At 37.8% G+C, this 13068-nt stretch overlaps 1 protein-coding gene across 12 annotated transcripts in view; it reads right to left on the bottom strand.

Annotated features, from left to right (window-relative positions):
- The window catches only part of PPFIBP1 (PPFIA binding protein 1), a 172699-nt gene that overhangs the window by 37485 nt on the left and 122146 nt on the right, over positions 1-13068 (bottom strand). For 8 of the 12 annotated variants that reach the window (XM_064377380.1, XM_064377383.1, XM_064377387.1 and 5 more), the window contains 5 exons: positions 9093-9179; positions 7416-7529; positions 5125-5256; positions 436-528; positions 14-106 (listed from right to left, as the gene is read on the bottom strand). In XM_064377380.1, coding sequence (XP_064233450.1) covers positions 14-106; positions 436-528; positions 5125-5256; positions 7416-7529; positions 9093-9179 — 519 coding nt within the window. The remainder of the gene's footprint in view (positions 1-13; positions 107-435; positions 529-5124; positions 5257-7415; positions 7530-9092; positions 9180-13068) is intronic. The other 4 variants (XM_064377386.1, XM_064377388.1, XM_064377385.1 and 1 more) reach the window with 1 other exon arrangement.

Raw genomic sequence — 13068 nt, 5'->3', positions numbered from 1 at the left:
ACGTCTACTACACCTTCTGTGACTCCCATTTTTGTTCCATCCGCTGCTTTTCATACTGCATCTGACCCACCTTGATTTTCATGCTAGAAAGTTTGGCCATTAAAGACTGGTAGAGAGACAGAGGAGTGAAAGAAAACTACAGAGAAAAAGACAAGCTAAATAACCAAGAAAATAGTATCCATTTATAAAGGAGGTTAGATACAACTCAGAGAAAGGGCAGGTTAATGTTCTGTCGGGTGAGTTAAGCCTTGTTTTTAAATTCAGATCGGTGGTGTTTAAATTCGAGAAGGTTTCCAGCTTGGGGGGAAGCTTCACTTACGTTTAAAATATTTTCTTTATCATACACTAAGTAGAAAACATCTTATTTATATTATTGGTCATAGATGAATAGTGGAGTCATTTGTCTGAAAAGGTTAACCTGTGAGAAAAACTTACTTTGGTTGATTCAAGCTTTTTTTCATACTGAAGTCTTTCACTGCCCATTTCATTAACTTTCAACCTCAAATCATTGATCTCCTGAATCAGCCCCTGTCCAGGAAGAAACAAGAAAGTACATCAGGAAAGTGGCAACACAGTTACCTACACCTATAAAGGAGCAGCTTGGAAATCCTAAGAAGTCACCAGCGCCTAGGGTTAACGTTGTATGAATCAGATGAGACAAATGGAAATAAATGTACCTCCTTAAGAACCAAAGCATGTTTCCATTTAAAACATTCCTTTAAATCCCCAATGCTTCTGCCCTAAGGTGATGGGCTTATGAAAATAAAAGGTGACTGCAATTCTGATTAAGAAAGGTAGCTTGATATCTATTATTTGTCAGATATTTCTATCCTAAAAAAGACTCTCTGCTATTTCATAGAGTGCTATTTATATTCTATTTCATAGAATGCTACTTCATAGTTTAAATATATCATATTCTTTAGTAAAGCCATTTACCTTTTGAACCTTCTCAGTGATATATGGCTCTTAAAAAAATTTGTAATTTATTCCTTTGTCCACAAAAATATGGATTGCTCATCAACCCAATATGGGAGAATGGAATGAAAATTAAATCCTTTAAGCCCATGAATCCTTAAGATTCATGAAATGGCCTGGAAAATGTTTTATTTTTATTAAGTGACTAACAGGAACATGAGAATATTCAAATTCATTTTAATTTTGAGGACTATTTCAATTATTTTCATACATAACATCACAAAATTTATCAACAGCTTTCTAATTTCTGGGTATGTGCATACATTTTAGCAATAGTGTTGAATTTTTATTAGGAGATTATCAGGGATCAAGTTTATTATAAGTTTGGTGACAATTCTCAACTCGAAAGTGGATGAGGGCCCTGTCGTTTACCTAATTTTATAATTAGAAAATGAAAGAGAAACCAATCCCAATGTTTACATGACACAATATGATTTTGTACCTCTTCTACGGCTACTTTTTATGTTATTTTAGTACCACTTTTTAAAGAACCAATTTTCTTATAAAACTTGTCCAAGTATTCTGAGAAGTAGTGGTGTATTTTTGTCCAGGGCCCAGAGAGTAGGAAGGAAATTAGTGTTACACAATATTAACTCCTCCAAAAGAGACACTCAAATACCCTGCATGGGAAATGACTTATATTTTACTACAAGCCACAGAGAACCCTACTATGGTTACTATATTTTTGCTTCTTTTTTTCCTTTTTTTAATACAGAGTCTCACTGTGTCTCCCAGGCTGGAGTGCAGTGCTACGATCTCAGCTCACTGCAACCTCCACCTCCAGGGTTCAAGCAATTCTCCTGCCTCGGCCTCCTGAGTAGCTGGGATTACAGGCGGCTGTCAACATGCCCAGCTAATTTTTGTATTTTTAGTAGAGATGAGGGTTTCACCATGTTGACCAGGCTGGTCTCGAACTCCTGACCTCAAGTGATCTGCCCTCCTCGGACTCCCAAAGTGTTGGGGTTACAGGCGTGAGCCACTGTGCCCAGCCAGCTTCTCTCTTTTTAAAAAGACATGCATGTATTTCTGGGTCACAAATTCATAAACTACAGGACAAAATTATCCAAGAATGCCAAATATTACAAGTAGAACAATGTTATAAGAAGTACAACTTTGTGAATAGGGATTATTTTAAGCTTCCAAGTGTAATGATTCAAGTTCACAAAGGCTAGAAGGGATGTTACAGTGAAATACACTTCCCAGTAAACCCACTGACTTTAAATTGTGGTCTCTTATAAAATGGGCAAAATATTACCTATCATAGTTATACAATTTCTCCTTAATAAACACTTAATAATCATACAATATTTCACTTAGATGATATCTATTTTCTTATTTGAATTAGGTCAAGAACTGTTTGACATTATTCAATAACATATTTGTGATTCCTCATCTAAGAGGTCAGAATTCAAGTTCAAAGAAAAAATCAGCTTTTCCTGGTTTTTGAAACTAATTATCCTTGAATAATATGAGTCCTTAGTCATCTTTATCAATATGATCTTTTAAAATAAATATTTTCCCACTTTCTCATTGTTAAGAAATAGCAGTGAATTCCTATCTGCTATTGTTGTATGTTACGACTTCCTTGAGAAACAGTGGCAAGGTGCAAAGAAAAAACCATGGAAAAAAAATGGAATTATAAACTGGGATAATTTATCTGTTTTAACAAAAACTATTCAACTATATTTCAAGGCAGTATTTATGTATGGTCTACATTTCCAACCTGAAATAAATCATATCTTCCCCTGACAACAAAAGCTAGAAAATCTGGAAATAGCTCCCTAATGTAAAACTTTATAAAATGGAATACAAATTATTTCAATCAATTTCTTATCAGAGGTTCTGTCCTTTTGACAAAGAAAATCCCTGTTCTTTTTCCCTTTTCCCTTTCAGAGAACTCTTCAGGGCCCTCGCAGGAACTCTCTAATATCTATGCTCTTACCAGAAGGGGGCACTGTTGAATGATGCCAACCATCTCCCATTAGCAATTCCAGGGACAAGCAAGTCCTGAATCTTCCAAAGTTTAAGAACTCTTACCCTCAGTCTTTTGGAAATGCCTCTACTTCTTCCCCATGACACTATTTTCTCGGAAATTAATATTTAAATAATATAAAATTCTAAGAGAAAGTTAAATATTATGGATTCATGAAACAGCTAGGAAAATATTTTTATTAAGAGAACGATAACAGGAACATGAGAATATTCAAGTTAGTTTAATAGTGAAAATTATTTAAATTATTTTCATATGTAACGTCACTAAGTTTACCATATAGTCTCTAATCTCCAGTATGCGCATATGTTTCAGCAATAACACTGAATTTTTATTAGAAGATTATCAGGGATTGAGTGTACTAGAAGTTTGATGACGAGATCACTTTACATGTGATTGGAGAGAGTATGAGTGAAATAACGAGAAAGTGGGGAAAAAAAAGTTTGATTAAAAAAAGCAGCCAGACTCAGGGGATGTAAATATTGCCCTGGGGTCTTATAAAAATAAGTAAATAACACGTCTACTGCTGTTTAGTCCCCACACTTGGTTAGCATCTCATACCCAGATTAAGTTAACAACAGATGAAGATTTCCCCTTGACTTTGTGGACACAATGTAGAAGACTACCTCTATCCACATCTACTGTAAATTCTTCCCTGCAGCAGAGCCAGCGCCACTGCCATGTGTCCATCTGTTGACAGAGTTTTACTATTACCTTACACAGCGACTATGGGGTTATGACCTGACAAAAAGAGGGGAAAGAGGAAAACATCAACAGATTTTTACAGAAAGCACAAAAGCAAGAATTTTAAATTGGGTAACTTTCTAAGTCTTGTGTTAAGGTCCCCAGCTTCGATCAAATGAGAAACATGCTAATATAGGTGACTGACAAAGAGTTTCAAGATTAAAACACGGCTGGGCATGGTGACTTATGCCTATAATCCCAGTGCTTTGGGAGGCCAAAATGAGAGGATTGCTTGAAGCCAGAAGTTCCAGACTAGCCTGGGCAACACAGTAAGATCCCATCTAAAAAAAAAAAAAAAGATTAAAACATGAACCAAATGAATTTTGCTACTGCAGAAATGAATGAGACATATCCAAGTCATTCCACTACAATTGAATCTTTGATAGAAAATTTAATTTTGAAAACAGCAATGGAGTAAACCTTCTTATTTCCAGATCTATAAAGGACTTTCCTATAGTGGATAATGTATGTGATGCCTGGTACCATGCTGGCATATAGTCAGCATGAAATACATGTTCGAAATAAAAACAGAAGAGAAAAATAAGTAAACCATTTTCTCTCCTCTCTCCTTGGTGCCCATTTTCTAATCCAGGGTGACAGCTTCCCATACTCCAACCAAGGAAACAAAATACAAAGAAAAAAGGAAGGGAGATGGCCTGCAGAGAGAAGGAATTTCTGCAACTCTTTATACTTCATTTCAAATGAATATATTTCAAATGGATGTGCTCTCTCCCTCCACCAAAAAAAACAATAGAGAAGTTAAGAACTTGCCAAATATCACACAGCACACAAACTAGAAGGCCCGAATTAATAAAATAGAACAAACAGTAAAGCTTGTTTAGCCACTAAAATGGATACTTCAAGTTACAGAATGTACCCTGAGTTTCGTAGAAGTACAGCGAGTCTTATTTAATTAGAATGATTTACATGTGGATTAGACCAAAAATAGAAAGTCAAATTAAAAGACATTGAAAAAGCTCTGTGGTTTTGCGATTACAGAATGTTAGCATGTTTTCTATACAGATTTAAAAAATCCAATTACATAGTAAATAATCAGTGTGCCTAAATAGTAACTACTAGTAAAACCACGCATTTAAGCCCATTATTTACAAAATTAAGAAAACCAGTATGGATGGACAGATGCTCCAAATATCCTAAAGTCAAAAGTATTCTTAAAGTATTGATAAACGGATTAATATTGCGTATCAAAATCTAGAAGTAAAAATTACCATTAGCATTTAGTGATAAAAAGTCAATATAATCCAAGATTATTCTTAAAATGAAGCAGGATGAGGACACATAGCAATTAACTGCCTTCCTTGTACACCTCCAGGGAATTTCAACTTTTCCCTAGGAATGTATGTGTGTGAGAGAGACAGAGTGACCCAGAGAGAGAGAGAGATTGAATCACTTACCTCTGTGTCTCTGAACTTATCTTCATAATCTAATCTGTCCTTCTCTACAGCCGTCAGCTTCAGCTTCAAGTTAGATATTTCAGCCATCAGATCCAACTTCTGAGTTTCTAAGGATGTCCTACTCAGAAGCTCCTATTGGAATTTAAAAGATACATTCAAAAATTCTTTTATTGTGAACAGCCACATGTGAATTTACCTCATTTATGATTGCAAAGCAGCACCTATCAAGTAGAGGATGTACTAAAGTATAATTACTAAATATACACAGTTTTAAAAAATTATTCACTTGAGGCTGGGTGTGGTGGCTCACATCTGTAATCCCAGCACTTTGGGAGGCTGAGGCGGGCAGATCACTTGAAGTCAGGAATTTGAGGCCAGCCTGGGCAGTATGATGAAACCCTGTCTCTACTAAAAATAGAAAAATTAGCCAGGTGTACTGGCAGGCACCTGTAATCCCAGCTACTCGAGAGGCTGAGGCAGGAGAATTACTCGAACCCAGGAGGCAGAGGTTATAGTGAGCCGAGATCACGCCACTGTACTTCAGCCTGGGCAACAGAGTGAGATTGTCTCAAAAATAAAATAAAATAAAAAATTATTCACTTTAGTTACCTTCCTTTGAGCAGAAATAAGCACATATCAGTTTCCTGAGGAAAGTATAAGTTATGTAGATACACATGCATAAACCATATATATTCTTCAGTCTGATAATGACATGGATGATGATGATACTGTTTGCTATATGCCAGGCACCCATTGTGACATATACTGTTTCAATCCTCACAAAAATCTTATCAGGTAGAAATTCTTATTATCCTTAATCAAAGTATGAGGAAACTTAGTAACACAGAGGTTAGGAACTTGCTTAATGTCATACGGGGGGAAAAAAAATAAAGGCACAGCAGGAATGGAAACCTACGAGGTTTTGCTCCAGTGCATACTCCATCCACGGCCTTACGGAGCCTCTCCTGTATGTTATAGATGGTACTCAAATTTTTTCTTTCCTAATTTTGTGGGTACACAGTAGATATATACATTTATGGGGTACATGAGATGTTTTGATACAGGCATGTAACATGCAATAATCATGGAAGATGGGGTCTCCATCTTCTAAAGCATTTATCCTTTGTGTTACAAATGATCCAGTTATACTCTTATTTCAAATGCACAATTAAATCATTATTGACTATAGTCACCCTGACATGCTACTCAACAGTAGGCCTTATGCATTCAAACTATTATTTTATACCCCTTCAACATCTTCCACCTCTCCCTTGATCCCCCACTACCTTACCCAGCCTCTGGTAACCATCCCCCTACTCTCTAGCTCCATGGGTTCAATTGTTTTATTTTTAGATCCCACAAATAAGTGAGAACATGAGATGTTTGTCTTTCTGTGCTTGGCTTATTTCACACCTAATGACCTCCAGTTCCATTTATGTTGCTGCAAATGACTGAATCTCATGCTTTTTTATGGCTGAATAGTACTCCATTGTGTATAAGTACCACATTTTCTTTATCCAGTCATTTGTTGATGGACATTTAGGTTGCTTCCAAATCTTGGTGACTGTGAACAGAGCTGCAACAAACACAAGAGCACAGACATTTCTTCTATATGCTGATTTCCTTTCCTTCGGGCACATATCCAGCAGTGGCATTGCTGGATCATATGGTAGCTCTATTTTTAGTTTTCTGAGGAACCTCCAAACTGTTGTCCATAGTGTTTGTATGAATTTACATTCCCACGAACAGTGTACAAGGGTTCTCTTTTCTCCACATCCTTGCCAGCATTTGTTATTGCCTGTCTGTTGGATAGAAGCCATTTTAGCTGGGTGAGATAGTATCTTCTTATAGTTTTGATTTGCATTTCCCTGATGATCAATGACATTGAGCATCTTTTCATATGCCCGTTTGCCATTTGTATGTCTTCTTTTGAGAAAGGTCTATTCAAATCTTTAGCCCATTTTAAAATTAGATTCTTAGATTTTTTACTACTATCTTTTTTCTTAATTATAAAACATATGCTTACGGGTCAGAGGAAATAATCTGAATGCAAAAAAATGAAAATAAGCCACAATCCTATTGACATTTTATTCCAGATTCTAATTACATAAACACTTTATATTGTATGTATATATTTTGAGACTCTGCTACTCTTGATATTTGTTTAAAATGTGCTGGTCTAAAAGAATCGGGAAACTTACTGCTGCATCAGAGCAAACACAGCATAGAAATGCAGCATCTCAAATAGTTCAGCAGGGAAATCCCATCTTGGTTTTGGCCTCTGCACATACCTGCTGCAGCATCTCTTCTGTGGCATTCAACTTCTCTCTGTGCTCTTCAAGACAAACCTCCAAATCTCGAATCTTCTCCCCCTGAGCCTCCACCTGGTCTGTTAACACACTTACCTGTATTTAGAGCAAAATACTGCAATGAGTGAGAAAGAATTTGAGTCCCACTGCATATGTTATTTCTCTAAATGGAACAAAAAAAAGGAAATGATCCTACCACTCATACGATTGTAAAGAAAACAAAATCTGAGAAATACCAAGAAGACAGTAGTCCTTTGCATTTCTATTTATATGTTGCTATTTAATTTAAGGAGTCCTATCTAATTGGGAGAAAATTAGTGTAGATTAGGAATGTATAATACTTCTTGGTTACAGCTACTTCAACCATTTATGAAAGAGAGTGTACACAGAAGTGATCGTTTTGGGGGCCAGGTGCAGATATTAGAAGAGAAGAAATGAAGTAAATGAAATAGAAATCATTAAGAACTATTAAAATTTGATACCTCAAGAAGAATGAGAAAAAGAACCCGGGGGTGACAGGCACGGTAGCTCATGCCTATAATCCCAACACATTGGGAGGCTGAGGCAGGCGGATCACTTGAAGTCAGGAGTTCAACACCAGCGTGGCCAACATGGCAAAACCCTGTCTCTACTAACAATATAAAATTAGCTGGGTGTGGGGGTGTGCGCCTATAATCCCAGTTACTTGGGAGGCTGAGGTGGGAGAATCGCTTGAACCTGGGAGGTGGAGGTTGCAGTGAGCCATAATTGTACCACTGCACTCCTATCTGGGCGAGAGAATGAGACTCTGTCTCAAAAAAGAAAGAAAGAAAAACCCAGGGAATTCAAGTTCCATGATCTCTTTCAAGATGACACTGATCACAGATGTGTTCAAAGCCGGGGGCAACTCAATAGACTCAAAGGTCCATGAGGAGCTGTTGGGTTAGTCCTTCAACTCTAGTGCTTATAGCAGATCTTTGAGTTTTTCCTCAATAATCATCACCCCATAAATATACTTCAATTCATTTTGCTCAGTATATCAAAGAAAAATGTTTGTCAGACATTTAAAACATTATGAAGAAGCAAACTCAAATTTAGCCCACAAGGAGGATTCTACACACTACGCACTGTTGTGTTTTGTCTCAGCCATGGTATCACTTTTAAAATTGAAAAATTACATATATTCAGATTTCAGATTCAGAAATATAAACATACGTATTCAGATTTATACTATATTCATATATCTGAATTTCTGCTATATATTAAGATATATTTAAAAATCAGATCCAGCCAAACATGGTGCTGCACACCTGTAATCCCAGCTACATGGGAGGCTCAGGTAGGAGGGCTGCTAAAACCTTGGAGTTAAAGACTAGCCTAGGCAATGTAACAAGACCCTGCCTCCAAAAAAAAAAAAAAACAGATCAGATGACATTGTGCCTGTATTCAGACCGGCCCTGGAAGAGCTGAGGTTGATTAATGGCAGCTCCTTTTAAACTGGGTGTACACACCATCATTCTGTCCCAGTCCTCACCACTCCCTATTGTGTACAGAATGGCTTACCATGCTTATTTCTATTAGCAGTCTGGTTGCTGCAAGCATTCTGAATTTGCTAACCCAATTTAAAACAGTCTTTGTAAGTATGCTGCAAAGAAAGAACGATATGTAAAAATCACTTGCCTGAAGAACGAGGGATTCTTTATCATTTTCTAAACGTGCCAGCCTTTCTTGATACACATCTCCATTCCCAGGTAGGTGTCCATTTGTCTGAAAAAGGAAATAATATGGGTAAGGCTGATCTTCTCTAAGAATGATATATCGTGGATAAATGAACATCACAAGTGTTCTTAGTCCAAGAGGCCTGAATTGAATCTGGGACAGCTGTCACTGTCAAACAGAAAATACAAGAATGCAATTTGGTTCATTTATCACAAAAGAGGTAAGACAGGCATGTTAAGCATATAGGCATGTTTTTGTCAAACTAAACATTTCTTAACAAGCAGAAAATAATGACCCACAAGGAACAGGGGAAACTGGTATCCTTCACTGAGAGCAGACACACGCCCAGGGGCAGGCAAAGCTTTGTGAGTGAGTAGGGGGCAACCCTGGCTGTCAAAGTCTGTATCTCTTCCGCCAAAAGCTTAAACACTCAGGCCACAATGACTTCCCCTGGTAGCGCTGACTAGCCTTATTTGTCTGCATTTTAACACTCTTGTGTCCTGATCTTACTAACTCCTTGTGAGTTTACTTGTTCGTATAATGTTACCTTCTATTCCAGGGCAGAGCCTATAAATCGTTTTGTAACCTCCCCAGCATTTGACTCAGTGCTCTGCATATATTGATGCTTACTATTTCTTCCCCACCCTCCTGCCCCCACCCTTTTTTAAAAAAATCATATTTGGGTATATTTATGCATGGTATAAATGCCAAAGGAAGTATAGATTGAGAAGCGACATATAGATTGTTTTTTCCTCAGCTGTCTCATATGCAAGTCATGAAAGAGACACACGAAGAGGCTCACGAAGAACAGAAAACCTAAAAACATCATTTTGAAATGTATGTAGTATGTAGTGTCTCTTGTAATCTCAACATAACCATAAGATAAGTAATCCCAATAGAATTTCCTGATTCTTCATTCAAATACAATAGAAATAAAAGCCAGCTGAAATCCGAAAGTGTTAGATGGGGCCACCCAGGGTTCAGCTGAAAAAGAAAATAATACCTTCAGATTTAGAACCAGAAAAAACACAAACTGTATAACTTTACTGCCTAGAGCACATCTGATGTGACATCTACTGTTTTACCAGAATTAACTGATACCATTGTTCTATCTTTCCAATAAATGCAGATTCCAGTATCAATTCTTAGAATAACAAAAGTCACGTGCTGAGAAAGGGAAGAAAAACAACAGAGCTTGAGTGAAAAGGAAAATTTCAGAATGTTTTTTCTAAAAACTTCAGCATACTAGATACATTTTCCAAAAGGCCACAAAGAATCAGAGGCTAATTTTGTAAGGGTGTAACGCATATTTAGAGTGGATTAAAATTTTAAAATCAGCTGCTTCACCACATACTTCCACGATTACCACAGCATAATTCTGTCTATGTTGTTAACTGTAGTGCCCAGCATTAAATTACAAGTATTATGAAGAGTGTGATGGAGTGGCCTGGACAACTTCCACCTCTGGGGACTAACACGAAAATGAAATGTACGTAACTTCTCAAGGGCAGTTTTTTGGAAAAGAGCCAGGGTGCATAATGCATGTTCTCAATCTTAAGAAAGTGCCAAGACAGGCCCTATACAGCTTTAAATTCCTCATTTTGATTATGGACATTAACAGGCATCTGTTTTTAAAATCCCATACAAGTAATGACATTTTAGAAACAGATACATTTCAGTAAGGAGGAAGAAAACCCCCTGCTGTTTAGAGAGGACAAAAAGCAAAACTGGCCAAGTGTGGTGGTGCACGCCTGTAATTTCAGCACTTTGGGAGGCTGAGGATTGCTTGAGCCCAGAAGTTTGAGACCAGCATAGGCAACATGGTGAGACCCTGTCTCTTAAAAAAGAAAAAAAAAAGACATAGCCAAGCATGGTGGTGTCCACCTGTGGTCCTAGTTACTCTGGAGACTGAGGAAGAAGAATCACTTGAGCCCGGGAGATGGAGGATATAGTGAGCCATGTTTTCACCACTGCACTCCAGCCTGGCCAACAAAGCGAGACCCTGTCTTAGGAAAAACAAAACAAAACAAAACAAAACTGATCTTTCTTCTAGTTGGAAGAAATTATAGCAAGATGAGAGCAGTGTTTCCTCCCAAGCTACTCTATATGATATGGAAGTGAGGTGTTCCAAAAACCAGTTCTCCAAAATTACTCCAAATAGAAACAGATACTGAAATTGGCTCAAAATGAGCATATTCATGTTTCTCAATACTGCATTGATATTTATAAGCACTCATAATGCTCAAGGGTAGTTCAGTATATTAAAAGTCGCTATTGGAGGCCAGGTGCAGTGGCTTGTGCCTGTAATCCCAGCACTTTGGGAGGCCAAAGCTGGCATATCACCTGAGGTCCGGAGTTCGAGACCAGCCCAACCAACATGGAGAAACCCCGTCTCTATTAAAAATACAAAAATTAGCTGGGCGTGGTGGTGTGCAACTGTAGTCCCAGTTACTCAGGATGCTGAGGCAGAAGAATTGCTTGAACCTAGGAGGCGGAGGTTGCAGTGAGCCGAGATCACACCACTGGCAACAGAGCGAGACTTCATCTCACAAAAAAGAAAAGCAAAGTCACTATTGGAATATAAAGCAAAATTTAAGAGCGACCAATGTTATATCCTTGTGTCAAGTAGGTAAAGACTATTCTGTCCACATGTGTTTATATTTCTGCCAGTTTTGTTTCCTTTGCATTAAGAATGTGGGCAGTAAGATCCATTAGGTAAATACTCTATTGTCTCTATTCTTCCTACAACTCCCATGTTCTACCTACCAGGTCACTCAAAACCTCCCCATATATGGCATACTCTCTCACACATTACTTTTATTCCTTCTGCACAGACCGTTTTTTCCCATCCTTTCTTCTCTTCCCATTCCTTAAGGCCCACCTCTATTAGGGCTTGGTCTGTGAAGTCTTCCTTGAATTCACTGTTTACTATATATGCCAGTGACAGCATCTAGATGAGCCTTCATTACAGCAGGCATTACTCTGAATGCACTAAGGTTAGACCTGGTTGCATACATGTCTCTCTCTTCTAATAGACTCTGCATTCTTTGCAAGTAGATTTGCCTTGGCATGTGACATACAGTGGGTGATAATTAAAATGCCTGTTGAATAGAAGAATGACGATAGATGTTCAATAAACACTAGTTGAATAAAAGATGATTGCATGTTTGGTTTTGATCTGGCCTTCTTGCTTCTCAGTGGGTCTTTATTTATGTGTCCTCTAAAATATGGCATGCACTTCATGGCTGACCTCTATCTAGATGGGCTCCTTTCTCCTGAAGCCTGTACTCTCTCTTCCCACTATGTTTAGGTGATCTCAAAGCTTTGTAATGGACAATAGTTAAGGTCATCTTGTGTGAACTCCCTTAGACACTTTCTCCCTCAGTGCATAATATTACAATATATATGACCTCTTACCTCTTTCCTTTCTTTCTTCCTGCAGGCTTGGGAGACCTGATTCTTAACTCCTTCCTGAAAGCTCATCATTCCACTTCTACTTTGGAACCTTGATTTCTTGTTTTGCTGGGACCTGTAATCACCGCTTCTACTTATTTTCCATTTCTTCCTTTTAATGAGTTTTCTTCCATTCTTGTTTACAACAACTACCCCAGGGTTTTTCACCCACCACTCCACTCACCTCCCACTCCTCTCTCTCGGGTCAATCCATCTTTCTATAACCTGTTTCTACCTCCTCCTCCTTGCATTGTGCCATTCTCTTTTCCCCTTCTACTGGCTGACCTTCTGGGTCTTGTCTTAAACCTTGCTACTTAGTGTTCCATCATATTCTGCCTCAGGTAGATGACTAATAATTTTATGTGAGTTGGTCACTCAGCCTAAGTTTCTCAGTGCAAAACTGCCTTAACATTTCTTTTGATTCTTCCATGGTGCTTATAAAATCCTGAGCACATAATTTACAATGTATTTAAGCATAAACTCT

This window comes from Aotus nancymaae, unplaced genomic scaffold (assembly GCF_030222135.1).
Source record: "Aotus nancymaae isolate 86718 unplaced genomic scaffold, 86718_ANA_hifiasm-v0.15.2.pri h1tg000016l, whole genome shotgun sequence".
In the NCBI taxonomy this organism is placed as follows: domain Eukaryota; kingdom Metazoa; phylum Chordata; class Mammalia; order Primates; family Aotidae; genus Aotus; species Aotus nancymaae.
This window is presented reverse-complemented; position numbering and strand designations above follow the sequence as displayed.